This window comes from Malania oleifera, chromosome 4, assembly GCF_029873635.1.
Source record: "Malania oleifera isolate guangnan ecotype guangnan chromosome 4, ASM2987363v1, whole genome shotgun sequence".
Taxonomy (NCBI): domain Eukaryota; kingdom Viridiplantae; phylum Streptophyta; class Magnoliopsida; order Santalales; family Ximeniaceae; genus Malania; species Malania oleifera.
The window spans coordinates 50,922,541-50,949,371 of record NC_080420.1 but is presented as its reverse complement, the minus strand read 5'-3'; the positions used below and the strand labels follow the sequence as shown (position 1 = coordinate 50,949,371).

Sequence of the window (26,831 nt, the reverse complement as noted above, 5' to 3'; positions counted from 1 at the left end):
GCCCTGGTGGAACATAGAAGATATCACCACCTAAATTTGGCAAATTTAAAGCATGCCCATGTTGTTCCTAGACCTCATCCAACAAACAGTGTCACAAGAAAACTTGCTTAAACGTCCCTCTCTTGAAATGCACTATAGGATCTGTCAAAATTAAAATCTGACAAATTAGGGATAATTACAAGGAGATATGGTGACAATGAGAGATCCTCTCACGTGACAATGCAGTGGAGGAGGATATGGAAGGAGCCACTGTGTGAATCCTCAACCCAAACTTCCAAGTTCTCAAGAAAATTTGGAACAGATAAGAATTAATAACCAAACTGGGAGGGGAAACTTCTGTACTGCCTCATTATCTGGGCAAGATAAATATTACATGACAGACTTGCGCACAAAATATGCCCAAGGAAATGACTGTTCCTCACTGTAGCCATTTCTAACTTCTCTAGACTCGAGATGAGAAAACCTTATTAATGAACTCTAAAGATAAAGGGGGACTTGGGAAATGACATATGTTAACTAAACCCTAATAATGATACCTACATAACAAGAAGTTAACTAATAAATATTATAGCAACTAACAAAATTAGCTATTCTTCATTGGTCTGCACCATTGCATTATTCCCTTCTTATAAGAAGAAACTTGCTGCTGTATGAGTGGCCTAGTTTTGCAGTTGCACGCTTTCAGCATAGGCTTTCTTAAATTCCCCTTCATTTATTCACGAGTTTTGGTGCATAGTTTCCTTCCCACTTGAAAAGAAAGCGCTAATATTTCCTTCCTCAGATCCTGACATTTCTAACTTCAATTACATGCTCCACCTGCTCCTTCGAAGAAGTAATCATTGCCTTTCTCTTCAAGTCACCTAAATCTTGGACATCATGGTAAGTGTAAATGTTAGAAAAATCAGAGATTGGACATACTTCAAGCCTATTAGGAAGCTCCACCTCGAGATTTGCCCCAAATTTGCAAAAAAAATTGTATGGTCCAATCTTCTTAGCCTTTTAGCTTGTGATTGAAACTGGTAGGAAATCTCTCTTCCCTGGGACACCATCACCAAATCTCTCTGTTTGTACTCTTTCTGTCTCGATAACAAATAGTAGTTTCTTTATAATGTGGTTAATTAATTTCTTTCAGCTTTCGACTAACCTCTTCTTGGACTGATTTTAGATTTCCAGCATAGGCACCAGCCTCATCATTAAGATGGGAAGGGCTAGGCACTGGCATCATCATTCAGATGGGACCGACTGTTAACATCTACAACTCCACAACCTGATTTGGGCTCCGACCACATGCCACTTGAAAAGGACTCTTCCCTATTGATCTGTTCCTAGTGTTGTTGTAAACAAGGTCAGCCTGCAGTAGGATTAAAGCCCACTACTCAATGTTCTTTAGGACAAGACACCTCAACAGATTGCCCAAACTTCAATTCACAACTTCTGCCCATCCATTAGTTTGGGGATGACAGGCACTGCTGTACTGCAGCTTAGTTGCCAGCAACCTCCAAAGTGTTCATCTGGTGTTATTTTCTTCAGCAAGTCATGTAACCTCACAATCTCTTGGAAAAATAGATGAGCTGCATGAGTAGCATCAAATATATTTTTGCATGCTATGAAATGTGCATTTATGAGAAGCAGTAAACCACCATAAATACAGAATCAATACCACTAGCCGTTTTCAGCAATCCCACCTTAAAATCCATGCTTACCTCAATCCATGGGGCACTTTTGGTAAAGGTGTGTATAGATACCAACATTTTGCCAGTGCCTATAAAAAAAGTATAGCATTTTGGCACTTGCTTTTGGCAAATTGACATGTTCAGCATCTTTCCACATACTTGTAAACATCTAAACCTTTTAGACACCAAATTTAGCATCTTATCAAGACCAATGTGCTCAATATCATGCAATGCAGCAAATAAAAAATCTCAAAAAAAAAAACCACTTGGAACACACAGCTTGTTTCCATTGAATAAGTATCCATCTTATCAGAAAAATTCAGCAAGCACCATGTTGTCCCAGGCTTCATATCGCTACAAGATGCATTTGAAATCGCCATGTATTGCTCCTTGATAGCTTCTATCCCAACACCGTTAGGCATGGTTACCAGCAAAAAATACTCTCTGTTCAACGCATCTGCCACCTTGTTCTGTGATCCAGACTTGTAGTGCAATGTGATAATATATTCTTACGAGAAAACTTATCACGTCTATCATTCAGTATCTTCTGAGAGCTCAAATAACGTAAAGCTGCATGATCTAAAAGTAAAATTAACTCTCTCTGAATCAAGTAATGGTGCCAAATCTAAGGCTTGGACAATAGCATAGAATTTGAGATCATAAGTGCAGTAATTACGCCATGTCCTATTTTCTCACTGAAATAAGAAATTGGACGCCCCTCTTGACACAAAACAGCTCCAATCCCCACTTTAGGCACCACAATCCACTTCCAAAACCATTCCTTAACCAGTTGAAAGTCCCCTTCTGCCTCAGGGGTCCAACAATAAGCCTTGCTTCTAAGACCCTCTGTAATAGCTGCCATGATGGTACTGATATTGCTGTTGAATTTTTTTAAAAGGGCTTCTAATCCATGGAAGCTTCTAATTTCTGTCAACCATAAATACGCACTTTTTCCACATTTGCATGCAACTCATTTTGCTTTAAAACCTGCAAAACAGCTCTCATGTGTTCAATATGAGCCCCAAGATCCTTGCTGTGAAATAGGATATCGCCAAAGTAGACAGCCACAAACCTCCCAATAAAGGATCTAAGCATTTGGTTCACAAACCTCATGAAAGTGCCAGGTGCATTGGAAAACCCAAATGGCATTACAAGCCACACGTAAAGTTCATTCTTCGCTTTGAATGTAGTATTCCATTCATCTCCTTCCCGAATTCAACTTTGGTGGTAGCCACACTTTATATCCAATGTAGAAAACACCTTTGCACAGCTTACAATATCCAGCAAATCATCAAGTCTAGGTATAGGGAACCTACACTTGATTGTTACTTGTAGATTGCTCTGCTATCCATGCACATTTGCTATGTTCCATCCTTCTCTAGGGTAAAGCAGGCACCATGTACAGACAAAACTTTCTTCGAATAAAGCCCTTTCTTAACAGCTACTTGTTTTTATAACTCTTCATGCTCTTTTGAACTCATTCGACCATGTGGCAAATTTGGCAACACTGCTCTTGGCACCAAGTCAATATGGTGTTTTATTTCTCTCAATTGTGACAATCTATTGGGCACCTCAACCTGTATAACATCCATGAATTCTTCCAGAAGCTTGTTCATGCATACATGATACCATGGTTTTAAATCGCGGTAGCAGGTAGCGTAACGTAACGGTAGGGTGTAACAGGAAGCAGGAGTAGCGGATGTTACATAACAGGAAGCGGGTGTAACGGCCGTGAATTTTTTTGAAGTACACACAACCTTGTGCATATTAGCGTACTTGCATGTTTTAAGCTTTTAGCCCTTCTTAGAAAGAGTTTTAGTGTATTTTGAATCCTTTAGTTCGACTAACTAAGTTGTTTGGTAAGGGCAACAAGTTTACATTTGTTTTAAACCACAATTAATAGAAAAATTACGTGTGTGCGCGTATTTATACTTCTCATTGTTCTTATCTATGATAAATTCTTATGTGTGCTAAATTAATTAATAAAACAAGATACATTATACGCTCTATTAATCTATTAGATACATAAGATATATGAATGATACAAATATAAAATAACTAGAAAAGAAAGAAAGTTGAAGTTGAAAAATATAGAGCATAAATATCACATTACTAATATTATCAAAATAAAATATTTTCCTAGCAAGTTAGTATTTTCAAATTGTTAATTAATGCATATCTTGTGAGTATTTAAAGAAATGGTAAATTTTGTATCCGTGTCATCCTCATTATAATCTTTTTGCCCTCTCGTCACATGGTATTTATTGAGAATGATTATGAAAGAGGGAAAAAGTGAGAAGTAAAAAATAAAATATTTTTTTTGGCATAATAATCCTGTAGCAGTTACGTAACGGCCGTAGCGGCCTTTACGTAACGGTCACGGTCCGTAACAGCTGCTTCAGCTGTGATTTTTCTTCCCACCGATTTCTCGGTGTGTAACGGTATCGGTAACCCAAAAAACCATTACGTAACGGTCACGGCCGTTATTTAAAACCAAGCATGAAACAAGAGAACGGATTTCTACCTTCCTGAGCAGGGATAAATAACTGCTCAGTTCTTGCTTGCTTTAATAAATCCTTCGTCCCCAAAAGTGAACAAAAGCATCCAGCCCCTCTTGATTGCAGCATCTTCTTTCATTGATCTAAGTATCATCTTTCGACCATATAGCCATGGCTGACCAACTAAGATGTAGCTAGCATCCATTGGCACTTCATTGCACCAAACTGAATCTTTAAATGAATTGCCTATTGAAAAACTTACCAATCATCTTGAAGGTGCGACCATATCATTTCCTTTGGTATGTGAAAGGGTCCTGGATGTTTCTCAATCTTGAGTTCAACCTGTCCACCATTTATTGCACTACTAGGTTCTCACTGCTGCCACTATCAACTATTAAATTGCAAACTCCCCACCCACCCCCCCCCCCCTTGTACAGTGCATTCAAAAATGCTCTTTTGTAACCAATTTTCATCATTTCTGGCTCAAAGAGTAAGCATGGCCTTCGAATCAGCATTTTGCCAACCTTATCACCTTCAATCCCTTCTTCTTCCAAGTTAGCTTCATGCCCAATCTCATAGTGAGTCTCTTCTGCACCAACACCTTCTAATTCTTCCTGGCTTCTGCAAAATTGACTCGTCCTGTAGGTTTCCCTTTTCAGTGTTCAGTTGATCAATGCCCTGTGCGTTATAAGGCTGATTTCTGTTTGATGCCTTCTTGTTTCTGTTTGAGGCCATGCTACTAGAAGAAACTCCACCTGTGGATAGCATCCCAACTTCTACAATGTATTACTCGTCAATTGAGCTTCAACCTTCAAAGCAAGCTGATGGCATCACTTACTTTGAACAATAGTTGCAAGCTTACTTGATATTGAACTGCCAGTCGAAGACCATTGATGTATTGGCCTATCTTTTGATATTCTGTATCAGCCGGAATACTATTAGTGTCAATTGATGAAACTCCTGCATATACCCTTTCACACTCCTCCCATGATACCTAAGATTTTGCATTTTCTGGTACAGAGTTTACTCATAAGACCAGGGTAGGATTTGTGCCTTGAGCTTCTCCTTCATCTATTCCACTATCTAACCTTCCTTTTGCCTCTAATTTCACAATCATTTTGGTAATGTAACCACCAAGGAGAAGCAATTTCTATGATTTTCTAAAATATCTTTGCACTGAAAGCAACTCTCTATGCTGTCACCCTCAAATTCTGCAATGTGGACCTCAACACCATATTCTTTAGAGTTACAAAGCACTAGTACTATCCAATCCTCCCAGTGTTTGAGACTTTCATTGTTCTGAACATGCCTTCTAAGTCCAGAACTACTTCCACTGCTGAATCACTCCATCACTTGGGTTGGACTTCAACTTTTCTTTCTCATGATCCTGATTCCTGTCTGCTTCCTCTTCCTCGTTTATTTGTGTGAAGAACAAGCTTCATAAGGTTTCGAATTTTCTCTTGTAGTTCACGCAACATCTCAGCAGTACTAGCTCTTTGCCCTCAGATTTCACCCCTAGCAGCCATCCAAAAATATCCAATGAAGAGCCTGCTCTCATACTAATTTGACGCAGCATACATGGTGGAAATGCACTTTAGGATCTGTCATATTAGAAAACTAGAGATATGGTGGCAAAGAGATCCTGTTGTAGAAATGCAGTGATAAGAGTCTATGGAAAGGACCACCAGGTGAATCCTGAACCCACACTCCCAAGTTCTCAGGAAAATTCTAAACAGATAAAATTGGTACCCAAAATAGAAAGGGAAAATTCCATATTGCCTCCTCATTATCTAGGCTACGATAAGTAAATACATGACAAACTTGCACATTAAATGTGCATAATGAAATGACTATTCATTACTATACTTGTTGCTTCTAACCTCTCTAGACACAAGAAACCCTATTAATGAACTCTGTAAATAAAGGTAGACTTAGGCAATGACACACTTTGACAAGACCCTAATAATGACACCTAGATAACAAGAAGTCAACAACTAATAACAAAATTAACATTGCTTCATTGGTGCAGCAGCACTGCATCACTCTCACTCACAGACTCATCAACCTATTTCCCACTTGATTCATTTTCCCAGTGTTTCAATACAACACAATTGCTGCCTAAAATTTCTCCTCAGAGACGTGGATGTCACCGTACCAGAGCTGGTTTGTTTCTCCTCAGTATATTCTCATTTCAAGACCTGCTTACACTGCCATTCAACAAGAATATACCTTACTAACCCCAGCCTTACCAGCTCAATTCCCGTCATTGATAGAGTTATCCCTTTTTATAGCATTAATAGAGTTATCCCTTGCACCATAACATTCCCCTGGATATCTTTCAGAAAACCTCTCTGTTTTAAGGTTGGCTACCTTGGAGCTTGTTTAAAATCCCATGCTCACTGTTCAACAAAGAAACTTTTCTGGCCATCTCCACTTCATGATTGCTATCTTCCCCTACAGAGGATCCAGGTCAGATATTATTTGCAGAAAAATAAAGCCCCTCTGTCTGAGAAACAAGAGCTTCATTTGAAATAGTACCTGACTCAAGCAAATGAGGTTTGATATACCTCCCCACCCCTATCAGCAACCCAACTGTACGAGAAGAAACCAAGCTCCATTCTGCCTTAGAGCTAGCTAAAATGGCTTGTTTGCAATTGGGCCCGTCACTGATATTTGGATCCCTGTAATTAGGCCCTAAAACATGATTCTTATAATCCAAAAACCTTTCTATCTTAAAACATTTGAAACTATTGAATACTCCCAGCGTGAACAATTCCAAGCCCACTCCATTCAAGGGCCTGTGTGCATCAATCCCCTTCATCCCACAAAACCTAGCCACCCACAGACCCCTTAAACCCTCTGTTGCTGTCACTGCACCATGCGGAAACATAGAACTGCTATATTTGTTACAGCGCATCTCACCCTTGTGGTTGTGGATGGCTTGACCTGACCTTCCCAATAGCACATCTTTCCAAATTTGAGTTACACAATCTGAGGAATATATCACAATGCTATTTGAGATTCACTCCTCCTAGCACTTCCCATCGGCTGCAACACCTCAATGAACTACTGACACTGCTTCCCATCAGAATCCCCAGGGATGAAGATAGAATAAGCCTTTCTAGATGAGCGTAACCAACTCCAAGAACCTACCTCAAAACCCAAAAATGTCTCTGGCCAAACTTCCTTCAACGAACAAAACAATGCAATCTTAAGAAATCAAAGGATAAACAACTGCATACCCATCCTGCTGGCGAAATAGTAAATCTGAGTCACCTATTTCCAGGTCACGATTTCTATACTAGAAGAACAAAACCCCCCACCCATTCATTTCCAATTGCATATCGAAGGATTTCTCAATTTGCAGAGATAGGAGGAGATTCCCCTCCATACCTAACCTTGCTCAATTGAATGGAGAAGGAAGAATCAAATGGGAAAAAAACAAGAGACATGGTCATGCTGTTGTTGGAAAACCCTAAGAGAGAGAGAGAGAGAGAGTTTCTTTTTCATGTTCTTCAATTATATACTACATTAATATGCCACAATAACATTATATTTTATTATATAATACTATTTAAATATATATTTATTATGATATTATCTCTAACATTATAAAGGGAATTCCCTAGATAGCATTTATCCTTGATCTTTGAAATCCCTAAAACACCCTAATAACTGTCCAATTCTTTTACCAACTAAAAGAACATAATAGTAAAACTCATAATAAATTATTTTTAAAATTTTAAAAATATAATTTTTGAGAACTAGTATTCTGATAATAAGTATTACATAATAAAATTAATATAATAATATTTATTTATTTTAATGATATTATTACATTAATATTATTTATTGACACTCATCGATTATAAAATACATAGATTATAAATTACTCTTTTTTTGGATACAGAAAAAGGAATTCATTACCAGGAAACAGAAGAATTTGCAAGGGGCTGAGGATGAGAGATCCTCCTAAAAAACAGAGGCAACTGAAACAAATATTACGATAAAGCTCCTCTCCAGTCCCTCCAAAGATTTGACTATAACAGTCACCAGGGGGGAAAAACCCGAAAATGTGAACCCAAAAGGAAGCAAGGAAAACAACTGTGTCTCAAAGAAGATTCGAGGGAGTAACTTTGCCAATAAAACCCTAGCATTCCTATCAGTCCAAAGGATCCAAAAGAGAACATGCATGTATAATTTATAGTATATTATTTATGAGCATGCACATATATAAGTATATTTTTTTGTGAACGTTTATGCAATTATGTATGTAAGTATATTATTTATGAGCATGCACATATATAAGTATATTTTTTTGTGAACATTTATGCAATTATGTATAATTCATATGCATGTACATGAGTATGTGTATGTAAATATATGCATGTGTATGGGTATATGTGTGTGAATATATGCATGTGGATTGATATATGAATAAATGTACATAAGCATGATGTATATATGGAATCATGGATGCAACACACATGCATGTATATATGTATCCATACATGCATGGATAGATTGATGCTTCTATCATGTATAAATGTATGTGTGTACAATTGTATGCATTAGTGTGAGCCACATGTCTTGCATGTGGCATGCACAATTACAAGATACAAAAGAAAAAAACATATATACTTCAAATTGAATTCTTTGTCATCCTTTTGTATCAAGGACTAGATTCTTTACAAACTAGGTCTTGGTGGCTTCATATATTTCACTCTTTTTTTATCAACAAAAGAGAGACTCATTAAAGCGCATCAAGATGTCACAAGCCAAGCTTGTTCAGGGAATTATATTTGCCTGTGACCGCTTGTCTTGTGTACATGAGATGGGTAACCAGCATATAAATAGTAGTATAGGTTTTATTCATTGGGTGTAACAATAATGCCTTGGTGTAAAATGGGAGTATGACTCCTCAGCTAGTCTTATGTTTCCTAGTGCTAGAGCTAGAAAAGCATAGAAAGCTCCTAGGGAAGGGATGAGTGTTTATCAATCATTATAAAAATCAATAGTTCTAGTAATGTGTTCAGCCTACTGGCCTCTAAACACACATTGCCTAAGGAGGCGTTAATAATGAATTGCATTGCTTTACAGTTGACTGCATGGCTCGTCTACTTGAATATTTGTCTGCTGCTTGTGCTTAACTTTGTATTCAATAATTAAGAATTTGTTCATGTAGTGAAACTGCGGTACAGTTTTTGCAGACTAGTTAAGCAAGAGTGCTATAACTAGTGCTCTACAACCCTTCACAAGGGGTGAAGTGTTGAGTTGGTAACAAAGGGGATGCCACCCATGTACAAACATGATAAGACTTACTTGCACAGCAGGGTGTCAAAACAATCAAGAATTACAAATGAGTCAACAAAAGACAAACCACTATGCTATCGGTACTAGTAGTGACCCTGTGGTCATTAAAAACATGTATGGGTGTTGTCGTAACTTGGAAAGCTCTCTTATTTCTTTCCTTCCACACCAACCAAAAGATGGCAAGGGGAATGAGGGAACTAGCTTCCTCTCACAAGCATGGATTCCCTTCCATGCCCACAACCTCTCCTACTGTTCCAGCAATAGCCCATTGATGTCTTATTGCGAACATGGCCAGGTCTAATAGGGTTCTCATCCAAGCACAGTCCAAAAGTATGTAGTCAATGGTTTCCACGGTTTCTAAGCACAAGAAGCACCTGTTGACAAGGGGATAGTCCTTTTTTCTGAAGGTTGTCATCCACAAAAATAATTTTTCCAAGAGTTGCTTCCCACATAAAGAAAGAAACTTCAGTAGGTGCTGCCATTCTCCAGATAAACTTCCAAGGAAAGTTATCAGTAGTTCCTGCCGAGGGATTAAGTTTCCAAAAAAGGATTTGATTGTGAACATTTCGTTACATTCTAGGGTCCATAGGATCCCTTGTGGTGTCACAGCAATGGATTTTGTATAAGCAATCAAAAAAAATCTGTAAGTTGCTGCAATTCTCAATCTAAAGCATTCCTAATTAAAGGAATGTTACAAATATTTCCTTGGTCAAAAAAATTTGGAAATGATTATTAATGACGGTGTCCTTGCCACGAGCCAAATTGAAGGTAGAAGGGAATTTGGTACTAAGGGTAGACTGACTGCACCATATATCATGCGAAAAGAAAATATTATCCCCATTCCCCCACTCAAAAGCTGATGTAAAGGGAAAAAAATCTTCCTAATAATAATAAAATAATTATTTATTTAAATATTCATTTATTTATTATTATTATTTCGAATTTGACAATTTTGGTCTGTCATGGAGCCATAACACACAGTTTAGTTATATTTGGTTCAATGCAAGGGAGATATGAGAGAGAGAGAGAGAGAGAGAGACTCCAAATTAGAAGAGAGGATCAATGTTGACATTTGTAAATAAAGAAGGGTAAATTTTTCCACTTAAAAACTGTAAACACTCCTATTTGTGCTTTTGTATGGATGATGAGAGGCAAAATTGAGCTCCTTATAATCTTGTCAAGAATTGGAATTTGATCCTAGGGTAGAAAGCTGGAATGGAAGTGGGCTACACTGTGAAGCCAAATCCAGCACCAAATGGGAATTGGAATGGGATTCTCACAAACCCAACATTAGAAATCAGAATTGACAATTAAAATCCCAATTCTTAAAACCGATTCCTCATTACTAAATCCCACTTTAACGCATTCTAAGAAGTTATAGTTTTGAAGGCAGCATAGAACTTGAATCTGACAGGTTGCAATTTGAGCAAACTTCGAGATGTTTTAATTGGTGTTGAAGTTAATTTTTGATAACTGACAAAATTGATAGCTGATGACAGTGTTGAGCATATCATAGAGATGCATTGTAAATTATCATCCAAATCAGCGTGCATCTCAATCAACTTGCTGAGCTAATATGATTTGAATTGTTTCCTATTTTATTGATTGATATCTTAGAGACTTAGATTGCTGACTCCTATTGTCAAAGCTGTTAACATCCAAATATAAATTGGAGAATCATGAAGAATCATTCCAAAAGGCTAAGAGTTTCCATCTTTGGATCATGCAACAAAGGTCATTGCCATGTGCAACAATCCTCAAGCTTGATCATGCATTTACTACAAGATCCAGAAGATCCAAGTTGTGATGCAACCTAAACTCTATATATACTGGCCAAAGCAAAACTGAGAAGGATACAACACACAAAGAGAATAGAATTACACACACTAGAGTTTCACACTACCATCTTTTCAATTCTGATTGTATTATTGTTGTAATTCTCATTCTACGGTCTTATTGTTTCATTCTACCTAATAGGTCAAGTCCTTCACAAATGCTTTCTAGACTCACAAATTCTGAATAGTCAGACTGCGTGTGTGAGCTAGAAAATACCTTAAAAGTGTGTTATTTTGTTGTTACTTATGTGGCTATAACCCTGGTGGGACATGTGTCCCAGAGTGCTATGACACTGCATGTTGTTGGGTGTAATCCCAGAAGGACATGTGTTTCTGAGTGCTGCAGCACTGAGACTGGCCAAGGGTCATTAGTTGGGGCTATGTTGACCCTATATGGCTTTGTTGTCCCTGGTACTTCGGAACGGGTGTTGGTAGATGTCCAACAATGGTAGGACGATTTTCCTAGAAGTTGTAATACTATAGATAATAGTGAAAAGCTCGAACTTATTGTTTGGCGAGTGCCAAGTGGACATAGGTCAAAAGACCAAACCACTATAAAATCTGTCACTCCTATTCTTTCTTTACTTTATATTTTTGTTGTGCACTTTATATTAACCATCCTTGATCAATCAATTCAATGATTAGATTGTTGTTATGAGTCTTATATAAAGCATTCTTGATCAATCAACCAAATGATTGGGTAGATTATATTGTGGTTGTGATTCTCATATCAAGCATTCTTGATCAACCACTTAGATATTGGATAAATTGAATCTTGCACTAAATATTTTATTTGATTCATGTCATCAAGAAAGCAAGTTAAGTTTTGAGTATAATTTGTTATAAAATTTCAGAAGTTTAAAACTACCCAATTCACCCCCCACCCTCAGGTGCCTAACCGGACCAACAATTGGGTTATACTCGTTATAGAGTAATAGAGGAGAGAGAAATTTTAGGACAGAAGGTGGACCGCTTATGACAGAAAGCAAACTGCCACTCTGGCAGCAACTGTAATTCGATGCAATAGTGTGCTGCGATCGGCAATTTCAAGACTGTAGAACGGAGTACCGCAAAGAACTCAATAAAGGAAGATTTGCTTAAGTAGCAATCATGAACACAATAGCGGCAGATAATTGCTTTGGTACCATGTTCGACTGCTAAAACATAAAGGCTGCTGCTATTCTTTTGTTGGAGGTGGGAAAAAAAATACTTGATAATTAAAACAGACAGAAGGAGGGAAAAAAAAAAATACCCCACCCATAGTAACAATTACATAAAATATGCATATGCAGAGAATCTGCAGAACTCAACTCTCACATAGGTATGCATACCAGACAATACTTCCAACACAAATAAACATGCAGAAGGAGAAAGAGAGACCTGCTGAAACAATTGCCAGTTCAAAGAAGAATATATGGAATTGATAATCAGAACATACAGCAAAATTCACTCTTCCAAAGATATGAAGTTGATAATAATTATGTGAAAGATTAAATCAACATGTGGCGTTCACAAAGAACAATTTACCTCTGCCATACACTTTACAAGATTTATGGTCTATTTAGAACTATAAAAGTTGAGAAGAATACCTCAACCTCCATCTGAAGACTCCTTTGCTCTAGATATAGGTCAACAGATTTGATAGCATTTATGACACCTCCAGCAACTGATATGTGATTATCTTTTATCAATACCATGTCAAATAAACCCATTCTGTGATTCCGCCCTCCACCAATTAAAACCTGTAAAATAAGAATCACATGAATGGCAGACAAATTAATCTGCATACCAATTACACAAATGTGCAGCCGTCAGAATACAAGGTTGAGAAGAGATCTACACCGCCCACTTATCCACCAAACGTAGACCAGGGGCCGTTTTCCTCGTCTCTAAAATGCATGCAGGATGTGCAGCATCTGCCATTGCCTGCAGGAAGCAAGAATATTCTATCTCAACTTTGAATTCACCTATAAATAGCCTCGAAATAACATATATTTTACAACTGCAATTATAGGCCATCATTGAGCTGGTCGACTCAAATTTCAAAAGACTGGAAATGCATTTGGATAATACAGATCAATCCACAAAAAAGAGTACATGATTAAGGCATTTTACCTTCTGTTTCCTTTTAGGATTCAATTTGGTTTAGTTTGAAACAGAAAAATAAAAAAAATAAAAAATGAAAAGAAAAATTTATTTAATCAACCTGCTCTCTTGCAGTGCAGAGCCATAATGTGACACAGCATTACAGCAATGGAGAGTTGCAAAAGAATTTGTTCCCTTCCGTTTCAAATTCTAATATAGTATATTTCCTTCTTAATCCAACCATGCATGGGAATGACTTATGATAACCTATTTCTCTCTTCGACAGATTCTAATCATTCACAAACTTTTTTAACCCAAAAAAAAAATGCACACACACACCTTAGTTAGAGTTGCTATTCCGCTCATTCTCTGCATGAAATTCAACACAACCCTTTCAGCCACAACAACGTTATGTGCCTGTCCTGCATATATTCCAAAAAATTAAGCATTAAAATAAAATTTCCAAAAGAATTATTAAATGCCAGCAAAGGACCCCCTCTTTTAGATCACCAAACACTTTGCCAAATTGCAGCCCCTTGTGAATATAATCCCCATCCTTTTGAGACCACTCTACCTGATAATGAATGCAAGATAAGTATGATCAAACATTAATAACACGCAAATTATCCAAACAGGAAGTTCTTCATTCCAGTACCTTCAATGAAGGATCAACCTCTTCAAATATCATATCTGCAAGTGCAATTCCAGCAATGATACCATCCTCCTTTGCCAAGAAATGGGCTTCCACTTCCATATCAATTGGGATGGTGGCCAAACATGTCACATCTCCTACATTTAGAAACATGGATACAGATCAATAATATACATGGAAACTTGATAAATAATTAGTAGTTAAAGCCAGTTCAAACGAACATTCAGTTTTAAAATGTATGTCCAAACCTTAAAGTTCCTTCAGAAAGGGAAGGGGAAAAACACTGAATTTGAACTAATCTATGATGAAGTTACACAAGCAGTAAAGCAGTTGAGATGGAAGGGCAGAGACAAGAACCAAAATAAGGATATGACTTAGGAGAGCAATTGAACCTCGATCACCAGCATCTTCAGCAAGGGCCAGCTTAATGATGCCTTTAAAATCATAGGTAGGGTGTGATGGAGGCTTTATGACCATGGACTCAGATGAAAATCTAGGAATTCCAGTATCAATTGCAGCCATTCTAACAATCCTCCTGTAAATACCAGAATTAAAATTAGGGTCATATAATATATTAAACAAAAAAATAGCCCGAGAAAAATGTCAACAAACCTTGAAGCTGTGACTAAATGAGGTAAAACTAAAGGTGAGACAGAAAGGATCCCAGACATGATTGTTTGAGACTGAAGCTCCTATAAATTGTATAGTTTATTGCTTCGCCTTTTAATTCACTCCGTCAAGCTTCTTCTACAATATACACTATGCACAGATCATGATTGGTGAATCAACCTCCACATTTGTGCATTTATTCATGTAAAGAAGAAGATTTCATACAAACTAAACTAGAGTGTGTCTTTCGCAGAATGGTATCAGGATATTGACTAAATGTAAATGTGTAAGTAGATTATGCTCACTCCTTATAACCTATCTCACCTGGAAAAGTTACCATATGCATACATTAGATGTTTTTTTTTTTCAAGGAACAGTTGCCAAATAACTGCCATCTGCTTGAGCTTCTACCCTCATGTAGTGCTCAGCTCAAAAAATGGAATTGCACTCAAAATAAAATCAAAGTTGGAATGGAGTTGATGTTGGAAAGGATTTGGAAAGAATAATGTGATTACTACCTTAGAAAGCAAATGCTAAATGATTGCCAAAATCAAAATTCTTATTCCTTTTCGAATGATTAATTTTCTAGATTGACAACTGGAATGGAATGAAAAATAAAGCCATTTTCCTAAAATATTCAGGAATGAGAATTATTTATGTCTACAATTTTTGGCTTATGCAATATATGAGTACAACAATTAACCCCATTTTTATGCAATATATTCATTAAATGAAAACAAAAACCAGACCTTCATAATATAACTGACTTTAGAAATTATCTTTCTTTAATTTTTTTTATTGAAAAAAAAACTACCAAGCAAGCTAATTTAGAAAGCACTTTGTCCGTCCTCTGAGGAAAAACAATCAAATATATAAACCACATAATCAAAACTATATATAATTGAAACCCAGGTAGAAGAGAAACAGTCCAAAAAGATGAGATGAGAAGAACACCAAAGCTCAACAAATAGAGGGAAAAAACCTGAATGAGGGAATGAAGGGATAAGAATAGGAATTATCTACAAATCCGTGGATGTAAATCAGTGGGGCTGTGTTCTGCAAAGAGGGAAGCCCCCTCACGATCAAGGGTGGATGAAATGGAAGCAAGAATGTCGGCTCAAGTAACACAAACATTGGTGATAATCCAATGCCCCGAAAATCTGAAGGGTTTGTAGCCAAGTCTAAAGTTCCATAGGTGGTGTGCACTACATGAATCTTTTTTTGCCAATTTACACGATCATAGGCAATTTCCTCCAACAATTTAAGGGCTATTAAATTCTTACTATCTCATTCCAAGTTATTTAAGGTCTACCACTATCCCTCTATAAATCACTCCTCATGGGTGCACTATTTGGCCTATGTTGTGAATACTCAAACCACCTTGAGCCACCCCTCCCTTATCTTCTATAGGTGTTATGCCTAGCTTACTATGAATATTCATTCCTTAATTTATCTATTAACATTATACCACTCATCCGCCTTAGCATTCTCATTTCAGCAACTTTTATTTTTCAGATATGTTGTTTCTTAGTTGCCCAGCATTCTTATCTATACAACATAGCTGGTCTTATAACTGTCTAACTTCAAATGCCTACATAGAGAGACCTTGGAGTTTGAATCTAATTCAAGCAATAACCCTATCTTTGGAGAGACCTTGGAGTTTGAATTTGTATTGGATTTGAATAAAATATAATATAAAATTATATTGAATTTGTCCAAATCCACCCAAATCCAAATCCAAAGTCCAAAGTACGTGCTCCCAAATGTACCTTAACTATACATCAACTTGCATGTCCACAACTTAAACCACTACTACAACTGATGTATTTTTACAAAATACAACGAGGTCCTCAACAAACACAATTTCCTAAATGTTCTCAAACCTACCCCTAAAATATGTGTGCCAATGGACGGGCTCTGGGATGTAGGTGGTCCTCCATCAGCTTTACTCATATTCTGATTTCTCTGTTTGTTTGAGTTTTTAGTAGTACCAATTTTGTTAGTTCCTGTAGTGGGTTGTTTGCTGTACTGTTTTTTGTTGCTGCCCCATTTTGTATGCCCCTTTCAGATATCTATTTTGTTAGTTCTCTGTTCGTATGCCCTTTCGAAAAAAGAGAAAGGTGATTCAAAAAACTAACTGAAAAATAAACTATTTTCCACGTTCAAAGGTCATCTAATTCTTTGAAAAACTAAAACAGAAATAAAAGTTGTTTCCCCCTACATACCAGACCAAAGTGTCCTCTTTCAAGTTAAGGCTAATTAGTACATAGAGCGAGGTCAAAAGACATAAAACCAATTACGCAGAAGGAATTGAATCCTTTTGAATCAGAGGGCAAACCCAATTCGATCAGATTCCAAAACAAAAAGCACCCAAAAATAAAAAAGGACTAGCAATTGTCAGAAAACACGAACAACCATTCCGCATGTTCGGAAAATATGAAAAGAGGGAACGGGAGACGCTGAGGCTAGCCTAGATGATGGTGATTGACAGCATTACAGGAGGCCAACGACAGTGCCGCTTCTTCAATTGAGGGCGGCATACAAATATCTTGAATAGAGAGCAGCAGTGGAGTTCAGAACTGGGATACAATTTACAGAAAATATACGAAGAACGAGACGACGGCGTACCTTTTCCAGCAAACTACCCGAAGAGTAATGATGGCATACGCTGGAGACCGATCTCTGATGGAGTCCTAATGTGGAAGAACGTCTTCAGATCATTAAATTGCTCCCTTCGTCCCCCGTCATTCTTTCCTCCTGAACAGCATTTTTTTTGTGAGCGTCTGTCTTTGCTTGTGCGTGTATATTACTTGTTAATATTATTGATTCAAGTTCCTCATATATGCATGGTAGTTTTGGTGTTTATATTGGTTTTTTTGTTTTATAAAATTTGCAAATTTTCTTTCAAGTAATAAAAATAATAATTTAAAAAAATAACTAACATCAAGTCATTCACATTATTGTTGAAAGACAAAAATAATTAACATCAAGTCATTTACATTATTGTTGAAAGACAAATTCTCATTACTAATGCATGCTCCCTCTAATTTCTCCACTCCCCCCCTCATGCGATGTTAATGAAGTAATCACTGATACTACCTAATGACGGAACGGATGAATAGGGAAAAAAGTATAATAAGACTGTTAAATGCAATCAAACAATTCATTCTTATTCCTCATTTCTCTAAAATAATGAAGCATGTTTTTTTTTCCCCTTAAATGTCACTTTAGTAAAAGCTCAGTGGTAACATAAATCACTTTAAAATTCAAGAATGATAACATATGTGCAATAAAATTTAATTGCAACATTCTAAACAATATATAATTTGGTCACACACTATCATTACATCTAAAATAATAAATTGTTGTAATAGAAAATGGAAATCAATAAAAGTTGAAAGTAATACTATTATCATGTTGTAATAATATAATATAATATAATAGTTGAAATATTGGCATCATATTGTTCATTCTTTTGGTTAATTAGATTATTATGTGTTGAATATTTTTTAACCCATGAAGTAAAATTTTAAAACATGGACTACTATAGTTTTTCTACATAACCACGTACACTTATCCATGAATAGGGGTGGCAAAACAGGTTAACGGGCCAGGTTCAGACGGGTCATAAATGGGTCAAGATTTAACGGGTTCGGGTTGACCCATTTATTAATGGGTGATTATTATGTAAATTCAAACCCGTCTGTTTAATAAATGAGTCATACATGGGTCACCCATTTAAAAAAATATAATTTATTTATTTTAAAAATTTTTAAACATTTTACATAAAATGATATTTAAAAAAAAAACACTCATTCATATTATTTTTAAACGGGTGACCCGATCCAAACTCGCCAAACTCGTTTAGTAAATAGGTTGGATCCAGGTTGACCCGTTCATAAACGTGTCAGCTTGTATTAAACTTAAACTCAATTTAAATGAGCAGGTCACGGATCGTCCGTCGGGTTTCAAAACTAATGAGTTAAATACATGTAAAAGAAATTGAATCACAAAAATAGAATGAGCAAACCAATTCTAAAGGTATTGAATCACAAAAATAGAATGAGCAAACCAACTCTAAAGGTGTAGCCGCAGACGGTCCTAAGCTGGCTCTCATGTTGTATTCATGATTCATGAATCTTCTCCTTCTCTATCCTACCTCCTTAACGTTGGGTTATGTCATTGATCTCAATTCTCAGCTAAACTATGAAGTAAAATAACAAAGAAGTAAAGAGTATAATAATGTTTTGGGATAATTGTAAATGTTATTGGATATTTTAAAATAATTTTGAATAGCTATAGGAATAAATTTGACATAACTATAAAGATATTTTGAAATTGTTATAAGTAGTTGAAGGCATATTTTAGGATAAATTATTGTTAGTTATAGGGATAAATTTGTCATTTTGAAAAAAAGACAAAAAATTGAGTTTTCTTTTTCTTGGGAAAAAAAAAAAAAAACCTAAAGGGAAATCTCCTTTATAGTATTAGAGATTAGAGAATAGAGATTAGAAATACACATTTCTTGGCTCAAAGCTTAACTTTAATTTATATATATAATGTATACACACACACACATAACACTACATAAAACTCAAATAGCATAAACTATTTTATGGCCAAAAATATTTTTATCTTTTAAAAAGAACATTAAAATCTCCCAAAAAATGTAATTGTAAATCAATTTATAAATAAAAGTATCTTTATTTGTAAAAGTTAATTTTTATGAGAAAAATGTTCCCAAAAGAAGTAAATTTTCGCACTTATATGTGTGTCTGTCTGTCTGTCTATCTATCTATATGTCACGTCCTGAACCCAGTAGGGTCTAAGGTGTTACCTTCTACAAATGATTTACAGCGAAAGTAAATAAACCTCAAATATTATTATACCAAAGCACTAATTAATTGCATTACAATCGTGTCTCAAAATATTAAAATAAACATTCTTAAAAATTCTAAAAATATACAAACATAATCCAACTGATATTATACAAATTTTTAATCTAATATGTTCTTTCTATTCTCGCTCATGCACTTGTTACGCCTGATTTCTGGTACGCTCTTCAAAATTTTCTGTAATGTAAAATAATATTTGGGGTGAGACAACGCTCACTAAATAAAAGAGATTATTATAAGTGTGTGGCTAAGATGAGCTTTTACAATATTTGTAATGACCCAAAAATCCATACCATTTTTTTTTCATATATATATTAAAGCTATAAATTATGTTACTTTGATACCCTTGGTAAAATCTACTATAACATCCCGATCTCAAAGTGGCACCAAGGAATTCCTATTCATAAGATTAGACACCTATGGAGCGAAAAACATAAAACCATATAACCATAATTATAATACCAAAATTCAGTATTCTCTCAAAACATATATACATACACATCTTCCCAAAAAGCTCCACCAAATCTCCTAGAAACTACTAATAAATACATCCCTAAAAAACACTCACCTTAAGACAGGGCAATACCAATGTCCCTTCTATCTCCGAACCTGATCTGCTCGTCTAACTAGATCACCTGAAATGGTTGATTTACTTGGATGAGATAACTCTCAGTAAAATGAAATATATTATTATCAGTCTATGGCAACTGAGTTTACATAAAAAATATATTTTTAGTCAACTAAAACTGAGATAATATGAAACATAATATATAATAAAACTCACACCTATGTAACTTAAAATTCAACTGTTACTGAACTTTCCATATAATCATACTTTTAGTATCTATAGGTATAACTGCTGTTTTATGTATATATATATACATAATTGTGAAAACTTGTCTGTATGGTTGTATGTCATAATTTAACCTCTCATGACAGGGTTGTACGGCCCGTAAGCGGGACTTAACACTGATTAGCCTACTAGAATAAGTCAACTGAAATCTCCCTAGTCAAATCAACCACCTCAACCCAGACAACCGGGGAGTCTGCAATACCTCCCTAGGCATGATCGACTACTGATAAAATCCACACACTATCTGAGATATGTGATTGCACTTTGAACTGAAATAGCTACAGTACTATACTTTAAAATCTGATCTGATCCATTAGGATCTGATATTATATATAAAACTATTATATATATATATATATATATATATTACTGTTTTACCATGGTTCTATTTCAACTGTAATAACTGAAAAAGTTTATTTGAATAACTATAATATCTTATTTGAATAAATTGTAATATCTGAATATCATGGTATTCTGTAAATTATGATTCTTTGAAAGCTGTGTAAATTTTGTATTGAACTAATATATACTCATGCCACACAATTAAATAAATAAAACTCATATACTTTAACCTATATTTAAATCCATGTACAACCTGTATATTTTTTATAATAAATATAATTTATAATTTGTAGAATTTTCCTGAAAGCACATAATTTCATATCATAAAACATCCAGAATTCATATCCCAAAATAATTATATTTTACTGGTAAAAATTCCTAAAATTACTAACATAGTATATTTCCCTTACTTCACTGACTAGGAGGCCTGACTCCAACTTAATTATTTATCAACGTTACCTGAGTTCCTAAGAAAACACCTACTGGGATCCTCAACCCATGCATGTGGTGTTTGGAACTCAAACCCTAAAATCACAACACCCTAGTTTAATCAACTCAAACTTCAGTATGTTTTCATCTAATACAAGATCTGGGTTTAAAAAAGTCTACTAACTCTATAAATTCTAAAATAACCTACTTACATTGTGTCGTGACGTCCCGGACCCGGCCCGGAGAGAACCGCTCTCTCTGGTGAAAATGTAGGTTCAACTACGAACAGGGAAAAATGGAATGTGTATTTTGAAAAAGATATTTTTGTGCAAAAACAATGTGTGATGGAGTCGTCACTAACCTTTTGAAGTGCGATTAGAACACTTAATTGCTACCCCGTTAGGGGTAGAATCGATCTGCATAACCAAAGTCGGGCTTGAGAGTACGGTTATGTGAGGGGAAGGTATTAACACCCCCTACACACCTGTTCTTACGAACGGAACCAGATTAATCGAAAATTATCCCAAAATAAATCAAATAAGCTTTCTAAAATTGCTCATTTTCAAAAATAAAAAAATGAAAATACTATATAAGTATTCCCTCAGAACTGGGGCAATCCAGTACTCCGAAGAGTTCATGCCCTTTGTTGCAATCATCGGGAAGAAAAATCAAGATAATAGAGTACGAAATACTCTTCTAGGGAATTTTGAAATCTGTAGGTTTTTCTAAATAGGAAAAATACTATTCCGAGAGGTTTTTTTGAAATTTTTTCAGGATGAAAATGGTTTTCTGTGCCTAAAAACATTTCTGTGATTTTTTCCAAAGTGTGAAAATATTTTTTGTGATTTTTGTGATTTTTCCAATATTTTTCTCGAATTTCAAAATAACGTAAATAAAATCAATGGAAATCAAGGTATGAAAATATTTTTTGAGAATTTTGTAATTTTTTGTGAATTTTCTAGATATAATAATAATATACAAGTGAAATAGAGAAAACTAGTGTGAATCGGTTCCGAGAATGATGAACCGATCAAACTTTGAGGAAAACCAGTTTAAGGTCTTGGTCGAGACTAATGATTTTAGGATTTTTCAACATTTTCCAAAGTAATTAAATAACCAAAAAAAAAAAAAGAAATTAGAGCAAAATCCACAAAAATTAAAAGGAATGTGAGAAATAAAATGGAAGACTGAACGGTTTCGTACCGGTTCAAAAGACCCAACTGGTTCGGGAAAGAACCAACCCAAGGAGGGTCGACCAGTTTTAGGCCCGGTCAAGGCCATATCAACCTATAGCACCTATGCGGCACATGTGTGAATGTGAAAAAAATGTGTATGCATGAAATGTGAAACATATGTGAAAAATGAGCATGGATAAGAACAAGCATGCATACATAATGTGTGAATGAACATTAATGGTGCGTGCAATTGGTGATGCATTAATCAATTTGTGAGCAGGTTCGTGCATAGTGTGAGTGCGTGTAAACAGTGTGTGTGCTGTATGTGAACAGTGCGTGTGTGTGTGTGCATCAACAGAACCATATATACTAAAATACTAAAAATCAGTGATACTAAATATATAATATAATACCATGATAATAATACTAAAAACAAATTTAATAAAAATGCCATAATACTACGTACTAAAATACTAAAAATACAAAATATGCCATAATACTAAACTACCAAGATAATAAACACGCATATCATAATATTAAAATACCACACTAAAATAACAAATATTCCACAAGATTAATATACTAACATGATATACATATACTAAACATGACCCAAACAATAAACTACATATGAATATAAAAAACATGCATCATAATAAGTATAATAGTAATATAATAATAAATTAAGGTATTAAATTAGCACAATACATATGTAATTATGCACTGAAATGCTAAACTATAAAAAATACACGATAATAAGAAAAATAACAAACCACAATACATAACAAAAATATAATAATAAACATAATACTTAAAAAAATAATAAAAATAAAAGATAAAGAGTAACTCACCTTCCATCCCTTTCCGTCTGTTCGTCCACTCGAGGCCACTGTGATTCTCTCCCCTCCTTCCTCTGCAAGCTCCAGACATTATCAGAAAAATAGCAGACGATTCATTATCCCGGTCTCAAGCTTGTTCTTGTTGGTGACGGTGGAACAAGGGTCAAGGCGAAGCTCGTATAGGGCTGAATTTGGAATAGCCGAGCAACCACAGATTACAATGAAGAGGCAGTGAGACCCGAACCGATCCTGCTGCCAGAACGAGAGTTTGCTTCTTTATTTGAAGATCCAGACCACCCGAGAAATCCAATCGACGTCATCGACCCTTCGTAATCCATTCAACCCACAGAAGATCAAGAACACGAAGGAGAACTCAACCCCAGTCTCATGCGCCTTCGTCTGTGAACTTGCAGAACATCAGAGCGAACAGGGATGACGGAAAAGCAAGGGGGGAAGACTAGATCAGTGATATGGAGCAGGAAGTTTAAGGGAGGTTTTGCCAGAATTGGTGGCTCACAGCTGAGGGTGGTGGTGACGACGAGGGACAGATATATATGGGAGAGCACGGGTCTTCCTGGAGCTGCTGGAGACAGAGGTGGAGATGGTAAAGGTGTTGGATGGAGCTGCAGATGGAGACGTTAGGTGGCGATGGTGGGAGAACCAAGTAGAGTCCTTAAGGGTCTGTAGTTGAAGGTGGTCTCAGTAAGGAGTAGAGGCTGTGAGGTGAACAGAGGTCGCGGGTTGAGCTGGGTTGCATGTAGGTGACGAGTGACTAGTGGAGAATGGAGCTCCAGAATGGAGCTGGTGATATTTGCCGGATCTCCGTATGGATCTGAAAGAGAAGGAGAATGGAGTTTGGGGTGCTCGCAGCCGAGAGTGGTGTGCTGGACTGGGGCCGGAGCAAACTGAGAAAGATGAGGGAATCTGGGAGCGTGAGCGGAGAAGAGAGGACGAGAAGGAAGGGAGAATGGAGAGTCTGTGCGAGTGAGCCTACTGGCGGTGTGGACCTGGATGATGAGTGAGAGATGAGAGAGTGGTGAGGAGATGAATGAACCACATACTGGTTGTGAAGATGATGGTGGAGCTGCGGGTGAGCGGTGAGGGTTGGCGAACAGAGTGAAGCACTTGACTGGTTTGAGCAAGCTTGACAATGGTGAGAAGCAGATGCCGAATGAGATGGGAGAGCCCGAGGGTGGTCTGCGATGGATTGGGGTGACAGATGGTGAGGTGGATCTGCAGAGTGTGAGAGCGAGGAGATGACAGAGCCAGAGATGGAGAAAATGGGAGAGGGTGGTGGAGAGATCTGAGAGCCGGGAGATGGGGAAAATGGGTGAGGGTGGCTGCTCGGCGATGATGGCTGCATGGCAGTGGGGTTGGGCGTGCTCGTGGCCAGAGCTGGTGGAGTCTGGAGGTCTAAGCTTCTCGCGATGATGGTTGTATGGCAGTGGGGTTGGGCGTGCTCGCGGCCGAAGCTGGTGGAGGTTGGAGGTCTAAGCTGCTGGTGAGGTTGAGGTAAAAAACGGCTTGAGGTGAGAATGGGAGTCTGAGGGGAGTCAGGGAAAAGGAGGGAAAAATTCAGACCTCCTTTGCGTGAAAAATCAGATCAGCTACCCGTCCCCCCCGCCCTGCCACACGTGGTTTGTTAGGAGAATCTTTTCTCACGCACATGCTTCTCTTTTCGACTTTTTTTCCGTTTTAACTTTTTAAAAAAATATATATATATTAAATAATATCTCATTTTGGGAAATATTTCCCAAAATGACTCTGACGTAATCTCGCTACTTGGAGTAGCGATTTTTAACCAAATCTCGCTACTTGGAGTAGCGAGATTTACTACGTGTCACTGGAGATTATTTTTGTAAAGCACAGATCTCACTACTTGGAGTAGCAAGATTTACCACTTGTCACTGAAGATTATTTTTTGTAAAACACAGATCTAATTATGTGTTGTAAAAAAATATTATTTAATATCTATATTTTAAAAAATGATAAAAAAGGAAAAAACTCGGTTCCTTGTGCTGTGGTGTTTTTTGGTTCGTTGAATGGATTGTCTCGGGTGGACAGCCCCAAAAATGATAAATAAAGATGCAGTCATTGATTCTCCCGAGAGGCTGCAATTACCGCGAGTAAATATTAATGACAAAGGACGCATTTTTTATACTACTACTTGTACTTGCTCCGCTATTCAGCCCAAGCCTGGCTGAGGAAGAGTTACGAGGCGTAAAACAAGAAAAATATGCAGATTGGCCCGTGCATACTATATTGAATATAATGATTCCATCATTCATGATAAGATCAATAATAAGATAAATAAGTGTTGGAATATTGCTTCAAGAATTGAACAGTTGGAACTGAAATCCAAAGCTACGCAAGTTAAATTAGAAGAAGAGAAGATTAGTTAATTAGTTAGCCTGATTAGTTAGTTTTCTTTATTCTTGATTCTTGTATTATATAAATACAAACATATACTCTGTATTTGAAGCAGATAATAGAGAAGAATTTTTCAGCTTATGTAAAAACTTCACATGGTATCAGAACACTTGCTTCCCTTCCGCAATTTTTTTTAAGTTTCAAGAAACCATGAAAGCTCTATTTTTAGCCACACTGCGCCTCCAAATTCTGAGCAGCACGAATATTCAGAAAAATTCTGACGCTGGTCAAGAGAAGCTGATAGATTAGTATTCTGTATCGGCATTATTCTGGTATCAAATTGCAAAGCCTCAAGTGAATTGCTTTTATCTCTGGTCTTTACAAAGAAAAATTCTTTGATCTGCAAATTTTTTATATTTCTTGGAGAAATTCCAGATATGACTTCTGCTGATAATTCTACCAGTTCTCAAAATTGTCATCGTATGATCAATCTTTCTGATGATTCATCCAGTCCATATTACTTACATCCAAGTGATAATCCTGGTGCATTACTGGTTTCTGAAATTTTTAGTGGTGATAATTACATTGCATGGAGTCGGTCAATCACCATTGCTCTAACAGTTATAAATAAGGTAGCATTCATTGATGGCTCGATTCTTGCTCCTTCTATAAATCATTGTTCTCTCCATACTGCATGGCTGCGTGCAAACAATCTAGTTCTTTCATGGTTAATGAATTCCATTTCCAAGGAAATAAGAAATAGTCTTCTCTATGTTACATCTGCTGTTGATCTTTGGAATGAGCTGAAAACAAGATACTTACGAAGTGATGGTCCCAGAGTTTTTCATCTTGAAAAATCTCTTAGTTCTATTACTCAGGGTTGTTTATCAATTACTGAATATTTTAATTCATTCAAATCATTATGGGATGAATATATTAACTACCGACCATTCCCTACATGTAGCTGTGGTAAAATGGCAACTTGTACCTGCAACCTGTTTGATTTTTTGTTGGTTAGACAGCAATCTGATTATGTGTTGAAATTTTTGATTGGTCTGAATGATTTCTATGCTCCAATTCGAAGTCAATTGCTTATGATTTCGCCATTACCAAGTATGGTCAAAGTATTTTCTTTACTACTTCAAGAGGAAAGTCAAAGACAACTAAATAATGTTGTCAGCAGTGAAACTCATGCTTTGATTGCCAAACAAAACATTCAGCCATCTGGTTTTTTGAAATTCTCAAAGGATAAACAAAAGAGAT

At 36.3% G+C, this 26,831-nt stretch overlaps 1 protein-coding gene across 8 annotated transcripts in view; it reads right to left on the bottom strand.

Annotated features, from left to right (window-relative positions):
• The window catches only part of LOC131154038 (nicotinate-nucleotide pyrophosphorylase [carboxylating], chloroplastic), a 36,806-nt gene extending 12,063 nt beyond the window's left edge, over positions 1–24,743 (bottom strand). For 2 of the 8 annotated variants that reach the window (XM_058106511.1, XM_058106503.1), the window contains exons 1-8: positions 17,294–17,503; positions 14,669–14,803; positions 14,449–14,591; positions 14,060–14,193; positions 13,915–13,978; positions 13,744–13,826; positions 13,162–13,245; positions 12,909–13,061 (exon numbers count right to left, since the gene is read on the bottom strand). In XM_058106511.1, the coding sequence (XP_057962494.1) occupies positions 12,909–13,061; positions 13,162–13,245; positions 13,744–13,826; positions 13,915–13,978; positions 14,060–14,193; positions 14,449–14,591; positions 14,669–14,727 (720 nt within the window). In that variant the 5' untranslated portion in view covers positions 14,728–14,803; positions 17,294–17,503. Of the gene's footprint in view, positions 1–12,908; positions 13,062–13,161; positions 13,246–13,743; positions 13,827–13,914; positions 13,979–14,059; positions 14,194–14,448; positions 14,592–14,668; positions 14,816–17,293; positions 17,504–20,128; positions 20,196–23,210 lie in introns of those variants that run through there. The other 6 variants (XM_058106506.1, XM_058106507.1, XM_058106509.1 and 3 more) reach the window with 6 other exon arrangements.
• Positions 24,744–26,831: the final 2,088 nt, after the last annotated feature.